We start from the raw sequence: 25,749 nt of genomic DNA, 5'->3' as shown, positions 1-25,749 counted from the left end.
CGCGCCGATGGTTTCGCGCGTATCGTGGCCACTTTCGTGGCCCCATTTCCGCTTTGCCACCCTTTCAACGCTGATTTTTCGCCGATTCGCACGTTCCACGATCCTCGATCAAAAAACAAAGATTCTCTAAGAGCGAAGAGCCTACGTAAGAAGAACCGAGCTCTGGGTGACGCGACTTTTGGAGTTTTAGGTATTGAAGTTGGATCTTGGAATTTATTTAAAAATTCAACCTACCCTTTCTCAAAGAATATTAATTAAACATTGCAACTGCTAAAATATTTCGAACAAATCAATCTTTCCCAAACAATTACAAATCCAACACGTCATACATACACTTCCAACTAAATCATTTAATCACCAATTACCGTACTCGATGCGACTATAATTAATTGACTAAAAGAAGAAATAATAGTAACTCTAACGATTACAACGTTCCGTCGTAAAATTTCATTCACAATTCAAAGAAACGTATGCAAGCGTTATTAAAAATAAAAGTCCCCCTTGATATACCCGAGATTTTTCAGTCACGTCAACCGAATACCCCGGCTCCCATAATTTTTCACGGCACATCGCGATGTGGTCGCGTCGACTTCGCCTCGAAGCGACAGATTACGTCGCGTTTCTCGTTACCGCTGCCCCCGAAGGCATGTTTTTCACCCGACCCTATATGAATATACAATCAGACGCGATCGACCTGGTGTCGTTGCCATCGTGGTATACAGATTAAATTTCGATAAAAAGGCATGGCCGCGAAAATCGACGTTACCTATCTCTTATCTCGCCCTTTGGTCTGCCCTCGCTTCGCAGCTTCCGTCTGGCGTCGCGATGGCGTCCCAAGTGACTGTAATTCGTACGGTAATTACGAATTAACGAGCGCACTCGGGCACACAGGACGGTGTTAAATTGGTCCCGCGGAGGTTTCGCCGAAATTGCTAGCGGAAACACGACACATCGCAAGTAGCCCACGGGCGAGCAAATACGAAGCGAAATCGGATCGTGTAGTTTCATGGTTGACGAATTAGCAGCAAGCGTTTAGCGGATTCTTCGTTTGAAGGGATATGGGGTAGTTCGTGCCGTTTCAGATGCTTGATATGAGGTTCTCAATGGGTTTGTTAGATAATTAGCAGATACCGTTTTAGGTGAAGTAGAAGAGAATAGCTAGAGTAAAAGTTAAATGGCTTTTCGTCTTGCGATTTCGTGCTGTTATACTTCTTGTATTTTTCTGTTGTTTTGTGTTTATTGTTTCTCTTTCATGTTTTGTTATTTAATACATACATATAATTTTTACTGTTATAACATATATATACAGGTGGTTGGTAACTGGTGGTACAAGCGGAAAGGGAATAATTCTAGGCGAAAAAAGAAGTCGAAAATATAGAATAAAAATTTTTCGTTTGGGGCTTTGTTTTCGAGAAAATCGGCTTTGAATCTTCGCTTGGTACGCGTGCACTTTATCACGTTTCGTTATAACGGATTTCACTATAGATCGTTGTCTCGATGGAAATATTAAAAAAAAAATTTTTTATTCTATATTTTCGACTTCCTTTTTCGTATAAAATCACCCCCTTTCCGCTTGTACCACCAGTTACCAACCACCCTGTATATATTGTATTAATATAAAAGTGAGTAATGATTGTAAATAAAAATAATAAATGTATCATTTTTAAGGAAGTCGCAAAGAATAATGAAAAATGACCTAAGTAGGTTAAACGTTTCTTATGTTTTTGTTTTTCTCTTTTTTTGTCCTTCGAAATCATTTAAAGAGCATGTATTGTTGAATATATCTATTATATTATACTATAGTAGGTAATTAGGAAATACCATCTTAGTTGAACTGGAAGGGAATAGATGGAAACGAAGAATAAATAGCTTCAGTGTTGCGATTTCTCATTTTATGCTTGAGGGTTATTTAAGCCTGTATTTACTTTATCGGGATATATTATATATAATATGTGCCTGAGGACGGGTAAATTGGATGATTATCGTTATAACTAAAAATTCTACATTCCATTTTATTATCGAAAGAGAACAGAGATGTATGAAATTAAGTGGCTTAAACGTTACCAATTTTATCGGTTAATATCTATTACTTCGAAATAAAAAAGACCTTCTTTCCATTGTAATTTAATAATAAGATAAAGCTAGTAAAATCGTGTGATAGAGTATATTTGGATAGGAATAACGCTAAACACCAAATGGACTTCGGAAATCCGTAAGAGGACAGACTGTTGAAATAGTATTTCGTAGAAATCCAGCAGCGATACAGCACGTATGGAGAAGGATTGAGAGGACTAGTAGGATGAAATTTTGAAGGTAGCTGAAATGGAATTTCGAAGGACTGTGGAACGGAATTCTGACAGGTTGTATGTTAGAATTTTAGAGAAACGAAGAATGAAATTTTGGAAGAACGAAAGGAAAATTTGCCAGATACACAACACGTTTTCTCCATAAACATTCCATTTTCATAAATAACGAAATAAATAAATTCCAGTAAAAATATAAAAAAGCATAATATAAAATAATAAATATCGGAATGTTTCTAATTTTTGTGAAATTTTGAAAGAATTTGTATTTCAAATAAGGATAAACGTTTCTTTCTTTGATTTACCTTCGTATATTAGCAATGAAAGTTGAGTTTCTTTTTCAATCCCAGTGGAAATTTTCGATCCAAAAATGACGAACTCGATGGTAGATGAGGTTCTAACGGGAGATTCTGAAAATCAGGCCGTTCGCTTAGAGCCGGGAATTTCCCTGGTGGTACGCGACAGTAAAACTTAATTCCATCCATTATTTAATTTTATTTGAATAATGCCGGCAACTTGAATTATTTAAATTGTTTAAATTGCTCGTGAATGGCAATGAGCAACGAAACGGTAGACGAATTGAAGGAATGCGATTCATTTAAAGCTTCGCTAAACGCGATTGTTCATAGTCCTTGATTCGACCCCCTTGAAAGGATTTATCGAGTTGGGGAACTTCAAGTATCAAGTGTACATTAATAGCCCGAGATATTTGTTCACCGGCGTTGCCTTTAAGTTCCCAGCCGTCAGAATAATATTTTAAATGTGATTATTAGTCTTCGAATTTTATATGTTCATGCGACGTTTAAAAATGCAAAAATGCGTATAAAAATAAATTTCAGCAGATGAAATAAATCTTTATCTAGATTCTAGTCTTTTACTTGTATTCATAAAAGTATAAATTTGCGCAAAAATTGCAGTTTAGTTATTATTCTTCGTATTTCTTAAATTTTGTTCAGAAATGTCAAAAGTGGTTACTTAAACTGTGGACTTTCTGCATTTATCACCTTTAAACTTTTAGAGAGAGAATGAATGATAGTTAAATTTATTTCTTTGTACATTATACTTTCATCTTTTTTAACCATAGAACGATTAACATTTACGATCATATATTTATCTTCCAGTGCATGTAAAAGTTGAAATAAATTTTTCTAAGTCCTATAATTTTTTAACCATATTTGAATAGAATTTCATTTCTTTGTACAAAATGATTTCTATCGAACAATGTTATTGTGAAAGATAACATTGTACCATTACAAGACGGTACCTACTGATGAATTCCTGTCTTTTCTTTTCAATTACTGCTTTTGATAATGTCGTCAAATTTGGCATTTCATTATCTACATGGCAAAAATTGATGATTTCTGTCATTTTTAAGTAGATAAATTTATATAATACATTAACAGACTAACAAAAGGAAAAAAGTTCTATACCCAGTGGTAGGTCGTTGTATTCATTTCAACAAATGCTAGCATATCATGAATAAAAAAAATACAGGGATATATTTTCAAAAATAACTTAATTTTCATATTTTCCTCGTTACTACGCTTATGAAAAAGTTACTTGTATTAAATAACATCCCTCTATATACCAAACAACTCCTGTATAAACGCATACTCGACAACATTAATCCCTCTTGAGATATTCCACTATCCTCATTTAAATGTAGTATTATTTTCGGTAGTCCTCAAGCGTGTTATAATGTTTAATACTCGAGCCTCTGAATTCTATGTTTATTATTTTGTGTTTACTATGAAGACATTCGAGAAATATAATTTTACAGATTAACAAGTCACAAAAATAAAAAAGACTCACAACCTTCAATATACGGTTTTGTACGGATTTCCCATATTTCAACTCGTCAATTTCGTTACAAACATTGGCAAGCAGGGGGTTAAATTAGGCAAAAAACATAAAAACGAGCGAACACGATCTTGGAAGGACGTGGTGAGGAGTGACTGGGTCGACCGGTAATTAAAACCCCCGAAATTTTATTTCCGCTCTCGCGGAGGACGCGACCAACGTGTATTCCGCGAAATCGCCCAGGCTGGGCAAGCAAAATGAACGACGAATAAACGAGAAAGAGGCGACGTCGCTTGGATAATCCTTAACCTCGTTACGGGACTATTTCGTCCGAGTTTATGCAGAGTCGACGGTCGTTCGGACGGCACCGTCTCTTTTAATGAAACTGCTAAATTAACGTCGATCCGCGACGTCTTTACCATTTACGCGATACGCGAGAGTCGTACATGATTCGAAAGATTATACGAAGATTTTATTCTGCAGACCGAGTTCAATAAACGTTTCATAGAGCTGTGTCAATCGTTTCGGCAAATCAAACGATACACGTGTCGAGTTGTGGCAACAAGATCGGAAATAAGTTGTGATAAATTGTTCTCTGTTAAGTAGATTTATATTTCATTTAACCCGAGCTATCAACCCCACTTACATTTGTTAGTGTTTTGACACCCTAGTAATATGCCAGTTTGATAGATCAATCTTTTGGAATTCAGCGACGCTTGCCATGAAAATTGTGCAAACAAGATATTTCTCAATTAACAGGTATTCGTTTCGTTGTATGATGTTATGATACGCATTTGTTAATAATTAAAATAGACAATTATAGTAGCTTTTAACGGGAATCAAGAAAATTATTATCAAATGTATCTTCTGAACGATTTAATTATAAAAACTAGATTATAAGTAAAGAAATAAAATTGAAATTGAATCCCTTACTTTCAATATTTTACATACCTCTGCTTATTATATGCTTTCTGTACATTTTTACACCTTTTAATTTCTCACGAATATTTAGTATAGTTATAATTTACGCACAATATAATCATAATTATAATTTTCGTTATTCTCTAGATAAAAATTGAGACTATATAAAAACCAATGAAATTCTAAATAAATCCTGACCAATAAATCCTAAAATATATTTACATTTCCTTCGAAAAATTAAAATTCATACCAATAAATCAAATCTATCCATTCCATTTATTGCGTAGCCAAGTCACGCGAAATCGAGTTTCATCGTTGTGCAAACATCGATCATAGCACAATCTAAACATTTTACCCGTCCCAACGCATATTACAACAACTTTTTTTCTCCTCTATCCGTTAGACAAATTCGTCACTGTAAATATATTGATTCGCCTCGTCCACAATATCATATATCGATCATAGAGATATATCGTGAGCCAGTACATATTCTCTCAAACCATCGCTAATAATGTCTAGATTGCACATATTTATGCAAATTCATGTTTTTATGAACAAAATTAACAGAATAGAATTTTTTACTTACCGGTTAAATATTATAACGAGTACTGTACTTTGGCTATTTTACGTATAATCGGGGACAAAGGTAAATAGACAACTAGTGGAAACAGATGACAATGAAGTTTCGTTAACAAAATATTACTTGCACAAAGATGTAAATGTCAATTTCGATTGCATATCGATAAATAAAACTTAAGTATATGAAAGTAATGCCAGTTCGATTAAACTTCATTTATATTTACTTTGCACATTGCCGGCTCCCTATACATTTCTGCATTTTGAAATTTCCCTTAAGTGCATAAATATCCGCAATCTACTAATAACTTTGTAATTGACACTGCACTCAAGACTAATTAAAATAATAATTAAAAGTGGAGCTAAGGGGAAGAAGAAAAGAAACGAAGAGAAAGGGGAAAAACGCAAATAGGGAGAAAATAGAATGAAATAAAGGACGTGTTGCGAGGGATGAAAGGCCGTATCAATCCCCGGCGAGTTTCAGCGTTATCAGGGATTTAAACTTCATTACTTCAATGGCTTGGCAACATCGGAGTAATCAGCCGTGAAAAGTTTACAGATTCTGCGCTTAACTATCCGAGCTCCGGTCGTTTCGTGAACTTCTTCAGAAAGCAATTTCACCGTAGTCCGGTGCCGTCTATCGTAACACAACTACGAACAACGCGTGTATATACATCGTTCCATGATATTTCCTTCTTTTTCATTTTTTGTCTTATTGACTGACTGCTTTATCGTATTATGCCCGAATCGTTTCACTTTTCCGAGGATTCAGAAAAACGGATTGAACTGTACGATCGATCGTGCTGATACAATGGGACCTATAATTCGACCGACTCGGCATTGCAGTTTTATAATTGAAAATATTCGTATCCTATTGGATAAGACTATTTGTATGAACGTGAAACAAATTCGAGAGAAGTTGTAAGAATTTTATATAATTAATTGAAATAATAAATTGGTGTGGTTCAAATAATTTTTTGAACAGAAGGGTTAAAATAATTCTTATACAGGGTGGTTGGTAACTGGTGGTACAAGCGGAAAGGGGGTGATTCTAGGCGAAAAAAGAAGTCGAAAATATAGAATAATATTCTATATGAATTCTATAATATAATGTATTTTCGACATAATTAATATAATATAATTAGTAAATGATTCATGGTATACTTCTTCTTTACTTCTTATTACTAATTCTTGAATCTTTGTTACACTTTGAATCGTTGTTATAAAATCTGTTTACTCGTCGTCAGCGTTCATTATTCTTTCGAATTGCAGCGTGAAACGTTGCATATTCCATTTGAAAAATTCGGAGTAACCCTTACATGTGCAAAGTAGTAAAAATCTAATTACCATACTTTACGCATCCCTTGATATTATACGATTTTTATTTGAAATGTTTTTTCATACAACACACAGTTTACAAGTAATTTAAAGCGGTTGAGGCAGGTAAATCACTCTATTGGGAGTCGTTGGTCACCAGTTGTAGATTACGTGTTACACTTCAGTATAACAGGGTCTCGTTGAAATCGAGCAAACCTGCACATCATTTATACGAATGTTACTAACAAGAAAATGTGTGTGTTCGTTAATTCATAATGGGAATTCCTTTCATTACTTTTAATTACCTCGTAAAAGATAATTACAGGTAAAGTTGCATAGATATCCACAGTATAGTAATGACGAGAATGACTACACCAATAACCAACACCAATAGTATTAGTCAAACATCACTTTCTTTCAATAGAAAGCATCTTATCCGAAAATCAAAAAGCGTTGAAAATTCGTGTTCATTGACTCCTTTTAAATCTCGTAAATATTTCCTATCGCTAGCTAAGTTTAGAACGTAACACGAAATCGCGCGACGTATATGACACGTTCTGCATACAAAGAGCGTATACCCACGTATAATAAGAAAATTTATGAATATTCCAAAGGAAAAAGGAATATGCGACCGTGCCACGATCACCTGTGCTTACGAAACGATCATCTATGCTTACGAAACGATCATGACGGATTAAACGGATTTTCCATGTGGCCGAGAAAATTTATGAAAGCATCGATAGTACTTCGATCACGGTTGCTGCGCCCGCGCTTGTTCAAACTTAAAACGATTACATTGTACATGGAGTAATTCAAGCTGGTTGCCATTAAATCAGTTATGGCCGGCCATTTACGCAAAACATTATACCGGTTTTGTACAAATTGCGTTTTGTTCATCGAATTTTGTCAAGCGCGAATTTCAATAATTAAACTCGGCCGTGGTGGATGGCGGCGCATTTTCGTTTAAACACATCGCGTAATGGTAATAATTTAAATTGTTCAGCCAACGAGCGTCTATTATATTCCATCGGAGGTTGCCTTGGTGATCCACGGAAGTGAATGGTAAATTACCAAGGAGCATTTAGGCCGCTTATCGTATCACAATTGAGCATTTAATCGTTGAACAATAACAGACAACTGGTAAAGGGAACGTGTCTCCACTACTTTGTATTGCTTCCACGGTATTCGGTTATTTTATTGTTCTTCTCTGCTCATTTTATTGCAGTTTCATTATGCCGGACGTTAATTACCATTCGATGTTTATCGAATTATTTTACACTCTAGAAAATTTGCCATTTCGTTGTTTAGACTCGATTTAAATGGGGTAATTTTTCAATTACTTTTTAGCATGGAAAAGAGCACTTTTCTATTTATTATATGATATATCGAAATTTAATCTATAAATGCAAATTTCTGCTAAACTGGCTGCAGTATGAAAATGATTTCAGGCAAGAATTAAATAGTTTCAAAGGGAACATAACCCAGTGTAATTTGTATAGTTTTTTGTAAATATGTAGAGATGTATTAGGTCGTCCGAAAAGTTTCTTTCGTTTATAAGGAAATGATGGATACACAACATTTTTCGTTTTATATTATCTTATCGGATTACGTATGATCCATTTTGTTCTATCAAAATAAAGATCACAACTTTCGACAGATTAGTATAAAGATGCATCGTTATAAAAGACGGGTCTGTAATAGAAAGACACTTTTCGGACAACCTAATAGAAGGTGATATAGAGGGTGACATACGTTTTCTTAAATGGAGTTATGTAATTTGTAATAGACTAAACGATCTGTCTCGGTATTCTCCACAAAAAGACCTATCGACTTATGTCGAAAGATGGCTTTAGAAAATTAATTAACTAATTTGAAATATTCACCTTTATTTTGTACGACCTATCGTATGGAAAACAAAGAAAGACGTAACACGCTATTTTAATATTTGTACAAATTGAACAAAAACGTATACTTTATACTATACTTGTTGTAGTCATATTTATATGTACCATATTTCATTATAGAAAAGAGAACATTAAAAGGCTGCAACGTATTCAGGAATTAAATTACTTAATATTAAACAAAGTATAAAATGATCTTCTCGCGACTTTAAAAAGTTTGTCTTCGAAGAGATTAAAGACGATACCACGTAAAACTATCTCAGTAGCTTGTACGACAAAGGATCTGGAAGTATTTTCCAATCTTTCCCCGGGGTCCCGCAACATGAATATCGCCGCGACAGTAAACACGAAAGGACGTGAAACGACAAACGTGGCCAATATTAAAATCCGAAGAAAAAGAAACAGCAGTCGAGCCGGTCGATATCGAATCAAACCATCGAGACGAACAGAATCTGCTTCCACGTATCACCCTATTTTTCGAGCAACACGTTCTCAGCGATATATTCCCTCGCGGAAATAAAATTTTCACTTCCTGGAATATGTAAGGATTAAGTGATCTTACATTGAAGAATTTAGTATCTAGAAAATTGATATTATATAAATATAACTTTATAGCAGATTATATATGTTCGGATGATTTAAAACGAATCAGTGGAATATGTCACAAAATTAAGAAAATAAGAATATCTTTAAAGTTTATTTGAGAAATTTGCATCGAGTATCGTTTACACACATTGAAAATATTATTGTTCGATTATTTAAGTATACATGTTCGTCATTTCCATGAGAGAATAACATTTCCATTTGAAATATATTTCGTGGAAAAATCGCACATATTCTACAGATTATTCCTGGATTTATACGTAGAATAGAACGTTTTAATGTCCGGTTAGACCAGAAAAGAAATTCTTCCATTAAAACATCAATTTCTATTAGAAACTAGCACTTTTGATTTCCATAGGTTCCATTACCCCATACACGAACAAATTTCTTATTCGGATAAGTTCTTATTCGACTGGGTGTTTATGCACCAAATAAACTCTTATTTCTTATTTTTATCCATTATCTGTTATATGAATCGAATTGCGTCTAATTTTACTCCCCACTAAGCGACGAAAAATTACTTAAAATTTTGTCTATCGTGAAGCGCCACTCACAATCACTCGGATATTCTAGCGGTGAAAGACAAACGAAGAAAAAAAGTGACGAGCGGAATCCGGGGCATCGGCGATCGTTCAATTATGGAAAGCGTTTTCGAGGACAGTGTGCGGGCTGCGAACGACATCGATCGGTCGAGCTTCCATCTGATCGAGATTCTAACATGAGGCACGAGACTCGAGGAAGCACAGCTGCCGGAAATCGAGCAGGCACCGAAGAAAGGCACCGTTATGTTGAACGTCGTGGCGCCCGGAAAGCTTGTTCTAACCTTGCAATCGATACCACCGTTCGTTGTCGAGACTATTTTCGCTTTGACGCTGACCGTGCTCTTGGCTGTACCACTCATCCTTCGCGTTCAACATTCTCTAGTACGTGCACTTTGGTTAGGCTTGCCAGAATTCAATCCAGTACCTGCGTACGTTCGGTGTTTCCTTGGAATTTCATACTGTTTCCATTTGCCATTGAACGTACTTTGCGTGAGCGCATTTGACAAAGTAATTTAATCACGCGGGTGATCCAATTATAAAGAAAAGTAAGAGAATAATTTCAAATGTATGATAAAAAATGGAGGTAAAAAATGTAGAGATTGACAAAGTTAAATTATGATGTGAAAGATCGGACTTGTAGTTTTAAAATGTAATCATACATTTAAGAAATATCTCTGTATTTTTCTTTGTAAACGAAGAATTCGAGGGACATCAAAAAGATAGTACAGACGCATTTCTCCAAATTGATTCTTTTATACTCCTTTGCTATGTAACAATTAGAACATGGTGTTCAAAAAGTAAAGAATTTACGTATGAAATAGAACAAAATTAAACAAAGAAAAACGTTTTGCCAACTTTTGAAGCATAAAGCCCCTAATTACGTCAAAGACGAAAGATTTCCAAGGAACCCACCGTAGGAACGAAGGCATCTCCGAATATTTCCTAAACAGTCCCTAAACGAATTATCCCCAAACATCTTTTCCCTTAACTTTGTCTGTGAAACGATATACCATAGCAATTCCTTATACCAGTATACATCACACAACACACGACCTAACACGTAATCCAATCAAAAATCCTCTGCTTTCGTTTCTTGCACCCCTGCTTCGTCGTACGTTCGTTTGCGCACACTGTCGGAATATCCAATGCCTACACCGTGTGGCAGCAGGATAGCTCGATGAAACTCACCACGAAGACCTGGCAGACTCGGCAATGTAACGTGCACAAAGTGGAACAAAGTCGAGATCGCGTGGTGACGACGCATTATCCAGTCTCGACGTTCGACTCAGCCTCGAGCTCGAGCGCGGATTTCCATTTGGAATCGGCTCGAAAGACGATCTCGACGCCCATTTTGCAAGCGAGTGGTGACAACGTGAGGACGGAATATTGGAACGCTAAAACTCGGGCAAATGTGCAGGAAGCACGAGGAAAAGCGGAATCAACGACGAAACAGAACGACATGGTCCTGAAAGAATCTTCGTCGTTCGTCGCCACAAATTCTGAATTACCAATCGTCGACATATCTGCGTTTGATTACGACGCATATCGATTCCAACTGGTAGAGGCTGCTTTGAGGAAACAGTACGACGATTATCAGCCTCCCGGAGACGTTGTCTTGAATTCTATTCATTTAAATAATAATGATTCGACGGTTGCTATCAGATTGAACGATCGGTACCATCATAGTCTGTTTGACTTTATCGAGGAATATTACGATGCCACGAAGGGGATGAGCAAAAAGGAGACAGAGTACCTCCATCCGTTGGATCACTTTTTGATAAAGGGGACGCAGAAGCCGGAAACTGTTGAGAGGGAAACGGAAACGAAACAAGTGGATGTGGTTAATGCTGCTGGTCAAGGTGAAAGATCGCCCAGGATTTCGTTTTATGATGATACTGCTATGGATTCGATGCAGAGGAGGCAAGGTATGTTGTACGAGAAACTACGTTGTGTAACGTTGTTGGGATGGTTTTCGCGAGAACATGAAAAGAGATGGAAATCGGATGGAAAAGAATGCTGGAGTACTTAGTGACGTTCCGTTTACACTTTTATCGAAATAAAATAGTCGGAGAACTTGTCGTTAATTACAGTTTAGTTTTTCTGCGAGATGAACCGTTTTTCGTTCCTTTTTGTTACCGTTTCTTGCTTTATATTCAGTGGAACTCGTTTAATTCTACAAATTGATTGTATCAATTTAAAAGTTTGTTAGTATCGAAGGTCTTAAATATTTTGTAACAGTAGTAAGAAAAGCTTTTTTAATAATTAAACTCTCGCAATTCGCATCATATTTCATCTAAATTCAGTGTACTATCTTCTTCGATAATGCATAACATCAATCTCTAATAACGATTCTAAAAAATTCTTTAAAAACCCATAGAAAAAGGCTAAAAGTGCTAAAAAGAAAAATAATCATTCACATAAAAATGTGAATGAAAATTAAAAAAAATATTTTAAGTAACTGCCGCTTTTTCACGTAAATTATAGACTCGATAACGAAAAGAAACTTAAGACCTCTTAAACCAAGACCGTCCAGCGCGGGTGCCGATTCAACGACGTCGAGAAGATCCATGTTACAACGATCTTCAGGCAAGAAGAACGCGACGAAATTCTCAAAGAACAATTCGAGCACGGATTCGGTCAGCTCGAAACGAGACACGCTCTCAGGCTCGCAGAAATGCGAAGACAAACGACAAGCTCCGTCATCCATCGATGGAGTTGAAAGAGAATCGACGAACTGTATGACGATCAGCTCCATCGACACGGAAAGCATCCGCAGCGAATCCAGCAAAGCTCGCGATGACCATTCCGGACAATCTCGCGACTCTTCCGTTGCCTCCAGGCGGTGTACTTCGGAGAAACCTCAAATTCTGCCTTGGTTGACAGGAAACCCGCGGATATCCTTTAACCAAAAGTACGGAAACTCTGGCAAAACGTCATCGAAGATGTTCGAAGCATCGTGGAGAAGCTCGATGATAAAGAAATCCAGCTTCCTAAGTAAACAGAAAATCAGCAAACAGCCTGATCGTCAGAGTTTAGACTACGTCGATCAAATGTCCACGGATTTACCTCCGTTGAATACGAATTTTGACAGATCCGACAAAGACGGATTAAAGCTCGACGACGCTAAGTTGAGTAACCAAATCGGCAAGTTGGAAGTAATCAAAAGCGAAACCGAAGAGTTACCAAGGGCAGATTTTCCCACAAGTTCCACGATTGATTTGTCTTGTAGGAAAAACGATTCTTTGGGCCACGTTTCGAATCAGAATTGTCCAGCAACGAACGCCGCTGACAAACATCGTTCACCAGCGAAGAATTTGTCCGAGCGAAACTCGCCAAGTGGTCAGGTGATCGAAACGATCGACTCCTTGGCGGAGATCACGCAGCAGCCTCCCGGAGAGCCAAGGTTAGCGCAGACTAGGTCGAAGAAGACGACGAACGACGAGAGCATTAAAGAGTGTTCGAGAAAGTCGTCGGCGAAGCACGACCAGCCGGAGAAACTTCGGAAAGTTTTGAGCGACAGGAAACAAGGCTCGCATACTGTCGGCCCTGTATCGGCGAAACAACCACCGAAATTGGAACTTACTACTGACACGTTTTTCCAGCAAGTGCTTCGTGGAAACATGGACGATTTAAGCAAGTTTAAAAATAACGAGAAACGAAAGGAAGTATCGAACAAAGAAAACGAGAATATTAGAATGTTCAAAATGGACGTTAAAAAACATCGAGAGAATCAGCAAACGAATGTGGATTCGAGTTCGGCGAAATTGAATGCATGCGGGAGGAAAAACACGATCGATTCGTTTCGAAGTAAGAACGAGGAGAAGACAAGCGACGTTAATAGAAGAAAAGCTTTCAGCGCGATCAGAAATTTCGGATCAACGAGCACTGCTAAAAGCAACCTTTTGAATGCCGGTAAGCTGTCCTCCATGTCGAAGAGCTCGCAACAAAGAACGACGGGCTCGAGGCTGAACACCGGTTTGCATGATAATGTGATTGGCGCTCGATCGATGCAAATCAGGTCGAGCAAGTCCCCGATGGGCGAGAGGAAGCCTTCGAGGGATGAAAAGCCGGGAAGAACCGAGGTGAATCGGCCGGAATTGAAAGAAAGTGGTCCCGATGGCTTAAAACTGCCTCGTCGTGACTCCAAGGCCGGCATAGCGATGCAGATCGGATTGAAGAAGTATATCAAAAAATTGAAACGGGTGCTATCCGATCGCGACAACACCGATATAGGCGAATTGGCATCTTTGAGCCTTACCGACGCTATTTTGCCGGATCTAGAGTCGACTTTGTCGTCTGTCGAGGTGCAGCAAGTACAGGATCTGTTAAACATGGCAGAGAAGAAGTCTGAATTGATGCAAAACAATTTGTCTGGACTTAAAAAGAAGGTTTTATGATGGTTTCTTTCTCTGTTTTCCTCTGTGTATATTATTATATATTTTGTTAATATTATTGGAATTATTGTATATTTGGCTTGAAAACTTTTTGCGAAGAAGATGATTTTATATTTGAGAGCAGTCTGATTCTATAACCTTTGGAAATGTAATATAATTTGGTATAATATAGTTTGATATAATTTAATGCAGTTTTCATTGATTTTGGTGATTTGGGTGCTTTCATTGTCTGTGTGTTCATCCAATTCGTATTTTGACTAAAAGTAAGTCTTTAAGGACGGTTTGTTTAATTACATATTTAGATTTAATGGATTTAATATCCTCTAGCAAGCAAGTTTAATTAATTTGTCTTTTGAATATTCTTCTTTATAATATCATAAACATACAATTTAAATGTCTACTTGAGAAGATAAAGTGGAACTAAAATGTAGGAATTGGATGGAGGAAAGGTTCTTGCACCTGTTACCATTTTAATTAAGTCATTCAGATAGTTAGGCTGTTATTTATGACAATAATCTCGTCGCATGGTAAATTCGTGGTTGTTCATGAAATATTAATAAATAATATTAAGAATATATGCATGTATATATATATGTCAGAGATGAAAGGACACCGAAGCCTTCCCTTTGGAATTTTTGGAAAACCCCTTAATACTTTAATCTAGATACTACCATAGCCGTAATTAAGCAATTGTCGTCATTCGATCCGATTGTATTTGTTCGAGATTTGAGATAATGAGCTTGGGCTCGAGGCGACAACCAATCGCCGAACGTAGCCGCGGTCAAGGGATGAACGTTTTGTCTAATAAAGGTATGGAGTAATAGTATAGCTCTCCTTAAAAAGAAATAGTTGTAGCGGCGTTCGACGGTAAACATTCCAACAGTTTCTGTCCCGTGGCTCGCCACACGCAGACCCTACACTTCGGGTAAGATCATTACCAGATGACGCATCTCCACAGTACATGCTCAGCTAGCCTGAGGACCCGTTACAAATCTTAAGGTTTTGTTAACTAAAGTCCTTCAAACAGTCTTTGTCCCAACTACGGGAAGATAGGGGAAATCTATTTTTTTCATGAGCGACGCTTCCCACTAGCAACTTTCCCTCAAGGGCGGTTAGCATCCTTCTCTAACCATCAACATGGAAATTGACCAATTAACAGCAACGTCAATTTCCTTCACTTTCTGAACGAAGGCTTTTCTCGACGAATTCGATGATCTCGTGTCTTTAGACACACCCCATCATAGTTTTCCTCTGCAGCATCATCGTGACGGAAAGTCATTGTCTCTCGTGAGGTCTCATTAGCGAGTTACATAGCGTCTTTACGCTCGGTGAATATTTTTCACGTTTGAACAAAGAGCTAGTTTAGTAATACTTGTACCGTAGACAAGTAAATCGAGTCCGACTTAGACTTTGGAAGAAAGTACATTTGTTATCCCGTTGACCGCGGATTCGTTTCCGAACCTAAGACCATTGTCATTAGTGTCTCATCACCGCGGTTACTTGTCAATTCTGCAATACTCACAGTTGTACTAATAATCATATTTGTACTAGTAAATATCTTCTCTATCGCATAACAACAATCTTACTTGTCAATTCTGCAATATCCACACTTGTACTAATAATCATATTTGTACTAGTAAATATCTTCTCCATTGCATAACAACAATGTCTAATCCAAATGAAGATTCGTTACACGCCCCTAACCCTAACCATAATGTGGACCTGACATATATTTACATGTACTAATTGTAAGACGAAGAATTTCTATCTCTTATGTTAACAAATATATGGGTACGTGTATATTTTTGGTAAAAAAATTTGTATTTTTCAAAATGCTGTAAAATGAAGTATCTTTCATACATTGTCGTAATATATTTCAAGTTATATTTATTCTAATGTATTTACATAGTACACTATATTAATATAATTCATTAATACATAATGTTAACATAATTGTACTGAATATAAAGATTGATAGAGATGATTATCTTTATAAACAAGATTAAAAAAATTAAGTTTCTAAATATATCAAGAGCATAAACATTTTGTTCAATATTATAGTGAATAGTATAAATTAATTTTGTACATGTAATACAAAAAATGTAGCGACCCGAAAAATAGTCACCGGAGTACTTTTACAACATTGTGCTTTTTAAAAGAAAAATAGAAGAGATAAATGTATTCTATAACACATAGATACATTTAGTTTATCACAGGCAACCAATCATTTTTCAATTGCAGTACGATCTACATACATAGTACTTTATATTTTCCCTCCGATATTCATGAACACCAGTTTTTTGAAAACCTGTTACGCAGGATTCGCATACTAGCATCAATGGCAGTGTTCTAAAAAACATTTAAATCCAGCTAAAAAATTTTAGAATCAAACCTATCGGATATTATACAAAAGTTATGTTACCAGCAAACGACGCTAGAAGAGTTCGACTCGATACATATTACTATCTCTAAATATAAATAAAATCGAATTTTAGTAAAATAATTTTTTTTTACCTATATTCTTCTGTAGATTTTATATCTATATACGGATATAATTCCATTCATATTCCATTCGTATTCATACAAACGAAGTTTTCTATTTCATGAAATATTAAATATCTTATCTCGATATTAAATAGATTTCGAACAATAATATTTTATTGAACTCATGTTTCTAATATCGTATCTCATTAATCTTTGTTCGTTTGCAAAAATTATTAGGTTATTCACCAGGATCTTCTCGCGCAATAATTTACTAACTAATGATATTAGTGAATTGACAAATTACACGTTGTAGGTTATAAACTTGTCTTATGCAATTTACAAGCTTACGTGAGATAGGATAATCAGATAACTTGTAATTTATAAAATTCAATTTTGCTAATAACCAAACTTGTTGGTACTAAGTAAGGGAATTTATTACTGTTGATAAGGGCTATGTTTTATATCACATTGTGAAGATTAAAGCATACCGTTAAGGTATAAAATATCATAAGTGTGCAGCTTGATAATAACTCGCATAACATACATATTTACACACATAATCAAAAATTCTTTTGGTGAGAATTTATCGGTTCGATATTCGTGTACAAATTCCATTCTTTGCGAATTAACGATACGAGTCTCGTTAAACGATTCTAACTGTTTTAGTGATTTATGTGTCGTTGACAGTCATCGTGTTAACGACGAGCCTATTAATAATGCATAGCAAAGAAAGAGAACGGTGTCGAGGGAAGATCTGGAGGTCGAGACATAAACTGCCAAGAAGATGGTCACGATTGTGTGTGCTTACGCGTGCACGTGAGCCAACTTTCCACGATGACACCCACTTGCGGAAGACGATCAGCTCGCGGCTCTTCGTATCTCGATATCGTCTGCAATCTCGTTTAAGCTTTACGACACGGCACTTAACGTTCAGGCTGCCCCTGCGATTTTCTTTCCGTGGCTCCCAAGGGGTTCGTGGCCGCAAGCGAATTTCTTCTTGCCAAGCAAATATTCGATGCTCCGACGTAAACGGAGAAAGTGAAGATAATCGACGATGAGCTTTTTACTTTCAAACGATAAAAAATGAACACTTTTAGGTTTCACAGTTGAATCCTTTATCTGTGAATGTATATTTCTCTTTAGTTTTTGTAATCCTTTCTTCACCATGGTTTCCTAATTATTTTCTTGAAACTGTAAAACTTGTTCTTTGTCCTATAACGTATTAACATTTGTAACATATTATATAACATATTTGTTACATATTACATATTACATCTGTAACATATTATGTAGTATGTTACGTGTACGTACGTAGCATGTGAGAATATGAATCACTATTGATATGCATAAATTTTCGTTTCAATCTTATGCTACAATTTTTCTTACAATGTTGAAACCCTCTTTGTTCATTGAGTCAAAACGAAGAATGAAACGCACGAGCTCTAGAACCGCAGCAGGTCTAACAAATATATATATATTTTTTTTTATTTAGTTGTTTACATTCACAATTTGTCCGATTTGCACATTTGGTAGAATTTTTTGGCTGAAATATATGTACATGATTTCTCCTAGAACATTAAATATATTTCGCCTAAAACGAGGACGAGAAATTTCAACGATCGTAAATTTAAAAATTTATGTACCGTTAAAAATCACGGTTGACCGGAAACATGTTCTATATAACAGCGTGTAATATTCAGAGTTAAGTTCATACGAAACAATAACTCAAAAGATACGAACTGGTATAGTAACAAGGCCGATGACGATTAAGAAAGCGTGCTTTGAGAGTCGGATGATTTGATTAATATTCGCGCGCGCGAGCGCGTTTACGGAAATCGTGGAACAGCTGATTTATATCCCTGTGTCCGCTTCAGAATTTCGCTTCAGAAGAGCTTACCATCGTACCATTAAGGATATTCGGGTCACGCGACTTCTTGCCGCCGCATCACGTCGGCATTGTCATCGCAATCGTCTCACAGCGATGATCTGGCGATATTGTAGTTTTGATTTTCAAACCGAAAATCGTACGTTTTTCATTGATTGCGATAAGAACAAGAATGATAACGAACAAAGTATTTTGAACAAGTCCGTTTGAAGATCACATGCGAAAAATACAATTTTTGTGGATTAATTGGTAAAAATAATAGAATAGTAATTAAATAATAATAATTAAATATTTGATAAAAATAAATATTTCTCAAAGTCTAAAAATAGTCGATTCTGAATGGGACAAAATGAGAAAATTAAAAATATATGCCATTAGCAGGTTACAAAATAATGGAAAATCCAAAGTAATTAATTTACGAGCTGAAAGTAAAAGTAATTATATGTTCATTAAGTATATGTATTGTATTTAATTGTTGCTCGACAATTTCATTTCCGCAAGTACATATTAGGTCGAAAAATAGGTGGAACGATCGATTATTTTCATTGTACGTTGCATAATGCCGTTAATTGCAAGTGCACCCGCGAAACGAATCGCTAACATGTGTTCATGAGAGAGCGTGCACCACATTTTATCGGCCATCTAAAATTCTGTGCAGTAAATAATTCTAACACCAATGAAACCGATGAAATAAAATTTGTAGCGCAATGATAATGTACAATGTACAGAACACTATTCCAGTAAATATTTTAAATTTCATAAAAAGGATTACGTTACAGCCAAAAATGACTTACTTTCGTTTGAAAACCATTCTTTTATTTATAGTGCGAAGCTACAATTTTTTTTTTTTTTTTTAATCTATATCGTGTTGATATTTGTGTAACATTTTTATATAACCGTAAAAAAATGATAGCGTATATTTTTTCAAATTTTTATTAAATTTGTGTAACACTTTTATATAACCGTGAAAAAATAGATAACGTGTATTTTCCTAAATTTGTATTAAAATATCAAAATCAAGCATTTTCGTCCATTTTTCTTTTTGCATTATATGATTAGACTTTCGAAACCTGTCTATAATTTTACATTCCCTTGTTCAGTTACGCTATTCTCACGGTTTTCAAGAATTCAGTCGCTACAAAATGGGGGAATTTGAAGACCTTTGAGTTTTAACATGCACGGAAAATTTTTTCGTCCAGACGTAACAAAATTGGAGGGTGTCGAAACAGAAAAAAGATGAATTTCCAATTCTCCAAAATAGGAGAAATATTATGCTCTTGTTATAAATGTATTTCTCATAAATCTTCAATAATTTTTGCTACTAGTAATTGATTAATTAATTAACTTTATTGTATTTATGAATATTATATAGCGCTGTGTAAAATAGTATTTAATATAATTTATTTTGCTTTTTGCATTTTCAGACAAATGTAAAAAAATAATTAGTAACAGTAAAATTAATTAATAATAATGATAATACTAAAAATAATGTACCTAAACTTGCGAGTAATATCGCACATAATTTGACATAATTTTTTATATAAAATAGCAAAGAAAAAGCTGGGAAAAAGTAAAAAATTTCAAGAAATATCCTCGCTTCCTTTCTTCTCTTTATTTCCCTACATATTTTACGGGACACTCTGGACAAACTAATTTACAATGGCAGTACATTCCTCTAAGTGTAACAACAGTAGCAAGAAGTTAATATCCTACGCGTTCATAAGCTGGTACTGATCTCACCTTCGATAGCGAAACTGTTATCTGTTTCTAGCATCTGTAGCGAGTAGTACAGAGTTAACTAACTACATCTGGAAATCTTCTAAAGTACTAAAATACACTAAAATAACAAAATATAAACATTAAAAAGAATCCAAATTGCAACTTTTTAACAAACATTAGAATCAATTATATTACACTCCATCAGCATTCGCTCAAAAGTTTGGAGCGTCCTTTGCTTTTTGACTGGTACAAACTTTTTTGTATATTTCTTTGAGAAATGAAAATACACGATAATCACGAAAATAATCACGATTATAAAAAAATAAATAATGCAATACTATGAATAAAGTTTCTTTTTAAGGACACTGTTGAAATTATCGTTTATCTTTTAGCGAATGTTTCGTTTCACTTGTTCAATTGTCAAAAGTGAAAATCTTTCTGTAACATTAAAAGCTGAAGTTTCTTTGATGTTTCACTTTGTTTTTCGAACTACGTAAATATAAGTTGTACTCGTATTTCACGATAGAAACAACAAAAAAGAATGAAAGGTAGAGAAACAGTGGAGAAACAAAACATTGATGGCCGTATCTGGCGAGAATAAATCAGTAAAAGAAGGATTTAGGTATCTGCTTGAATTACGGACGCCAGTGGTTAATCGGATATCGATCGACGTTTAATGATTTACAATCAGAAAAAAGCAAGTCATCGAACGACGGAACGTGCTTTTTTCGTTTGTTTATATGTTCGTTTTCGACAAGTTGTTCCGATAAGAAATCGATATTTTGACAAATGACGAGGCATTTTACATTTATGATAGAAATTTTAACAAATCGCTGTTAGATTGCTGCAAAGGCAGTAATTATTCAACGATGACGATTTATAAGAACTATCGAGATTCGTATGTGTAAACTTTATTCAGGTAAAAGCGATTAAATTCTCAATAAATCTTGAGTATAATGGTAATTGGCTCCTTTTTATAAAGTTTTGCTAAGTATATTTCTATTTTTGTACTCTGGAAAATTAAAAAACCGTAAGTATTAAAAAATATAGGCAATATCGTTGTATTTACGATAAAATATTTCTGTACATTTTCGCTTTATTTTATTTAGGAGTAAACGTTTTCCGTTTTCAGGTTATTGAAGGACATAACGAGTGGAATACTTAGTAAATATTTTATAGAAGCTGTTAATGTTTCGTCAATTTCTGTTAACTGTACTCTGGTAATATTAAGCAATTGCGAAGCTTGCGAAGCTTAAATATAATCACTTAAATAATAATAATAATATCGGTATACATATTATAATATATTGAAATTTGAAATTACATTGAATCTAATTAATGAGGTTTAGATGATAAATTAGTAGTAAACACTATGATAAACTTTCGAAAAATGAACCACTTTTCGAGAAAGGAAGAAATTAGCTTTAATTTAATTCGAGATAATTAGTTGGGTAAAATACGTAAAAGTGATTATCAAACTTTGAAGTAATATTAATTTTCCTGAAACTTAAAATCTCATTTGCACTTCTCGAAGTACTTAAAATGATCTGTTGGGATAACTATTCGTCAGTAACGTGAATATCATGATCTGAATATTTCAGATGTGCAGTATCGCAGAAAGAGTAAAATATGCTACATTTTAATCCAGGATACGGCAGTCTTATGTATCATCTTCCAAATATCCAAATAATTGTTTGAAAACTTACAAAACTAAATTTATCGTTTCATAGCGATTAAATTCCTTGAAATCTGCAACGAGTTCGAAGCAGATCTTCAACATTGACACTCGTCCACGTTCCAACCCGATTACATCGCGTCTCACTGTGACATGGTAATCACCGTATGACACGCATTGGGTCATCTAAGAAAGAATTCCAGTAGCTTGATCCCGCGACGATAGACATTCCGTTCTACTTATTCGCAACCACACGATAAGCAACGCTTGCTTGTATATACACGTATACACAAGACACTTCTAGTTAAGCGAACACTAGAAACTGTCTGAAGCTTGACGAGACAATACAATATCCACTTCCTCCTGCAGCAATTGGCCGTTCAGATCGCTCTACGTTACGATGACTATCAATGAGTTAGTTTATCACGTTGCTCGTTTGTCGATCAATAGGTTTGCTAATGGTCTGTCCGTAAGTGCTCAGCTGAAAATTTGATCAGCAATTTCCAACGCGTATTTATTCTCTACCTTGTTTTAGGTATTATTTTAATTTCGTGTGTACGATAAAATATAACAACGAAGAGATTTATTAAAATTTATTAAAAATAAAATAAAATAAAAGTCGAATAAATATAATTTAATACAATAACAAAGAAATTTCTTAACATTTCTATTCTATTTTAAAAGAAAAAACGCAAAAGGTATATTGTCTTATAAAGGAAAATTACGTACAATGTGTCGGATACGCTGAAAATTCAGAAGCACCGATTTACATACGTAAATTTCGCTAGAGCCCGTAGTAGCGCCCTAAAAGCGTCGGCGGAGAAGTGTCCTTGACTGGTCAGATTTATTGTCCTGCCTTATGCTTCATTTTTTTTACCTCTTTCTTTTCGATAAATTTAAATACTCACCTTCCTGGTTAAGATTAAGGTTGTCCTCCCGATTCAGATCAAAGTCGAGAGTTGGGTTTAGGAAGGTCATCGGATGTTAAAATCAATTAAATTAATTGTCCGAATGGTTCAATTTGTGAATGTACTCACTGCAGCAACCTCGTTGCAATTACAGGCCCAATTTAATAAGTGAATTGGCGACATTTCATCGAAGTTCGTCGTTTCGCTATTTTTTTGTAACGATTTTTGCAATCGCAACAACTTCTTGACACAACCTCCTTTTTGTTAAAAATCTATTCTACAATTAGGCATTATGGTTAAAAAGAAATTGTTTGTATTTTCAAACTAGAATAAATGATTCATGTTTCTATAGATTAAGCAACACAATATTTTTATTATCATCTCTTATACAAAGCAATAAATACAGAAATAACAAGAAAAATAGAACTCCGTCTATATAAACCTACCAATGGACAAGTTGGATCATATAACAAGCTCATTCGCATGATAGGAGCCCGTCTGTTTTCCCTCACCACCTATAACTTTTCGTTGAGATAATAGTTCATTTCGTGTATATAAGAGAATTCCACGATACATTTACATTTAAACAGATAATAAAGTTACAAACTTGTATCGACTGCAAAGTATGTTCCACTGTTTACATCTTATTGTTGAACATTCATATAAGTAGATTGATGCTCGACGCTAGTTCAAGATAATAGCGGATCAGCTACGATTCAATTAATCAGACACTATTAAAATTTCACTCGCATAAACGGAGTTTACATAAACGGAGTTTCATTGCGATACTGTGTTGAAATAGTTCGAATAACTGTATCTTAACGTGGAAATGGTAGTAGAGTGGGGAAAGCTCTGTGAGCCGCGACCTTGACTCGGCTAATATCGACTCAGACCATAGACCAACTGAGACTAACCCAGATAATTTTGTTCACAGATCGACACGCGAGACAATATCAGCTTCAGCAGTTGCGCGAGCAACAGCAGCGGCATTCTTCGAGGACTGACCACGTAGTATCTTCACCAACGACTCATTATGGCAGAGGCCGTGTCGAGACGAGAATATTGCCGCGGCGTAAATGTTGTGTATAAGAAGATCGATTGTTTGCCAACGAAACACGCAATAACCGAAAGTAATTTAACTGTAAAAGAACGGCCGGTCTGCGGCTCGCACATAAATTATGTCAAGAGTTCCTCTCACCGAAGGAGTAAAGCAGCAAGGCAGAAAAGGTAGAGAAGGCTACTAGTTCGTTCCTCGCTTTAATTAAGTCTAATTTAAAGTCGGTTGATTTCGCGAGGCGCACGACCGGTCCGCCACTTCCATTCAGTGGATCGACAGTGTTCCGATGAGTATTTCCTTTCCTCACCAAACGAGTCTTGAGTGAACGGTGATCTTTGGCTTTTAACCCTTCGCGCTGATAGATTGCGTTGTAGCAGGAAGTTAAAAGTGAACGTTCGTGCTTGAAACGGATCAAATTTAAGGAGATTGAAGGATTGAGTGGTATTGATTAGGTAATAGTATTCTCTTTTTCTTTTTCTTTAATTTTCTTTCTTTGTATTTTCCTGAAGTACGGTAGAATTTTATTTAACTGAATCCAGGTACTTTGTATCTTAGTATCTTAAAGATATTATTTATGTTCTATACCATGGATGTAACGTCTTCGTATCATAACATATAATATCAGTTGCCCTGATGCTTCCTTGATTTATCAATGAGATTAAAGTATTATGCTTATAATATCTACTTAATGAATTCTTATTTGTTTCTTGCAAATTTGATATTCAGTATTGTAGTTTGAACTAATTTCGTGAAAAATCATCTATTAGCTTTAATTTACAAAGTCTCTTTCAGTAGACTTTTATTCTCATTTTAAACAACTGTGTTTTTAACTGAGGATATTTAAGAAATTCTACATTTAAAAAGAGAGAAGACGAACTTACTTTAATTTCCATTATATTTTTTTAAGGAGATATTCTTCACGAGCTACTTGCAATTAGTCCTGCACCGACTTATACTGTTAACCTACTTCTCAGACAACTCCAAATTTAATTAAAATTTATAATATCTTATTTCTTGTACTGGAAAAATGTTCTAAAAGATGTTTTCGAACGACCAAAACGACTAAAAAACTAAAAAAAAATTCTTTCCCAAGTATTTTCAAAAAAATTCCCATTCTTCTGTTTTTTAATTACGACATATAATATCCTGCTCATTTATTTTTAATGCCATTGTTATTTTATTCCACTTTTTTTTCTTAATCAGTTTAATCTCACGAACTGAAGGGTTAATCCGGAAAGATCACGAATCTCAAAGTATCGTACGAACAATGCATCGCTCTAGATTCTACACTGTATATTCGTAAATCTACACGCTGCACGTAGATTTATTATGACTACATAATTATTTTGAAACAATTACTGCCATCCAGCACTGCCTTTTACAAATTGTAATTAATAATAAGTTCTTAAAGCCAGGAAAAAGAAAGAGAGTGAGCTCAGTAGAGGAATTTCAGAGGTGTTTCTTTTTCACTATGTCTTTTTTTTTTAATCTTTCTTTCTTGTTCTTTGTAATATACATATATATACATACATGTATTCGATACATAAATTTTATACATTTATTTTATCGTAATGTCGTTAGGATTACGTTACTCTTTAACAATGATATGCGAGTGGCGTGGAGGGGTATCAATAAATAATAAACGAAACTTCGCATACATTAAA

General features: G+C 35.2%; 2 protein-coding genes across 2 annotated transcripts in view; both read left to right on the top strand.

Moving 5' to 3' along the window:
- Positions 1–25,749, top strand: part of LOC100748532 (fibrillin-1) — an 85,237-nt gene extending 59,488 nt beyond the window's left edge. The window contains exon 21 of the mRNA XM_024368847.2: positions 23,963–25,749. Coding sequence (XP_024224615.2) covers positions 23,963–24,117 — 155 coding nt within the window. The 3' untranslated portion in view covers positions 24,118–25,749. The remainder of the gene's footprint in view (positions 1–23,962) is intronic.
- On the top strand, positions 10,001–14,495 carry LOC112213120. The gene is made up of 3 exons (XM_033321717.1): positions 10,001–10,344; positions 11,129–11,888; positions 12,448–14,495. The coding sequence occupies exons 1-3, from the start codon at positions 10,207–10,209 to the stop codon at positions 14,358–14,360; spliced, it is 2,811 nt and encodes a 936-aa protein (XP_033177608.1). The 5' UTR covers positions 10,001–10,206; the 3' UTR covers positions 14,361–14,495.

The sequence above is a fragment of the Bombus impatiens genome, unplaced genomic scaffold (genome assembly GCF_000188095.3).
Source record: "Bombus impatiens unplaced genomic scaffold, BIMP_2.2 scf_0485, whole genome shotgun sequence".
Lineage (NCBI taxonomy): Eukaryota > Metazoa > Arthropoda > Insecta > Hymenoptera > Apidae > Bombus > Bombus impatiens.
This window is presented reverse-complemented; position numbering and strand designations above follow the sequence as displayed.

Excerpts from the sequence above, each read along its gene's own strand:
- LOC112213120 (XM_033321717.1), top strand. The coding sequence starts at position 10,207 with ATGTTGAACGTCGTGGCGCCCGGAAAGCTTGTTCTAACCTTGCAATCG. Across the intron at positions 10,345-11,128 it reads TTCGCGTTCAACATTCTCTA|CAGGATAGCTCGATGAAACT; the intron begins GTACGTGCACTT and ends ACCGTGTGGCAG. Across the intron at positions 11,889-12,447 it reads TTCGATGCAGAGGAGGCAAG|ACTCGATAACGAAAAGAAAC; the intron begins GTATGTTGTACG and ends CGTAAATTATAG.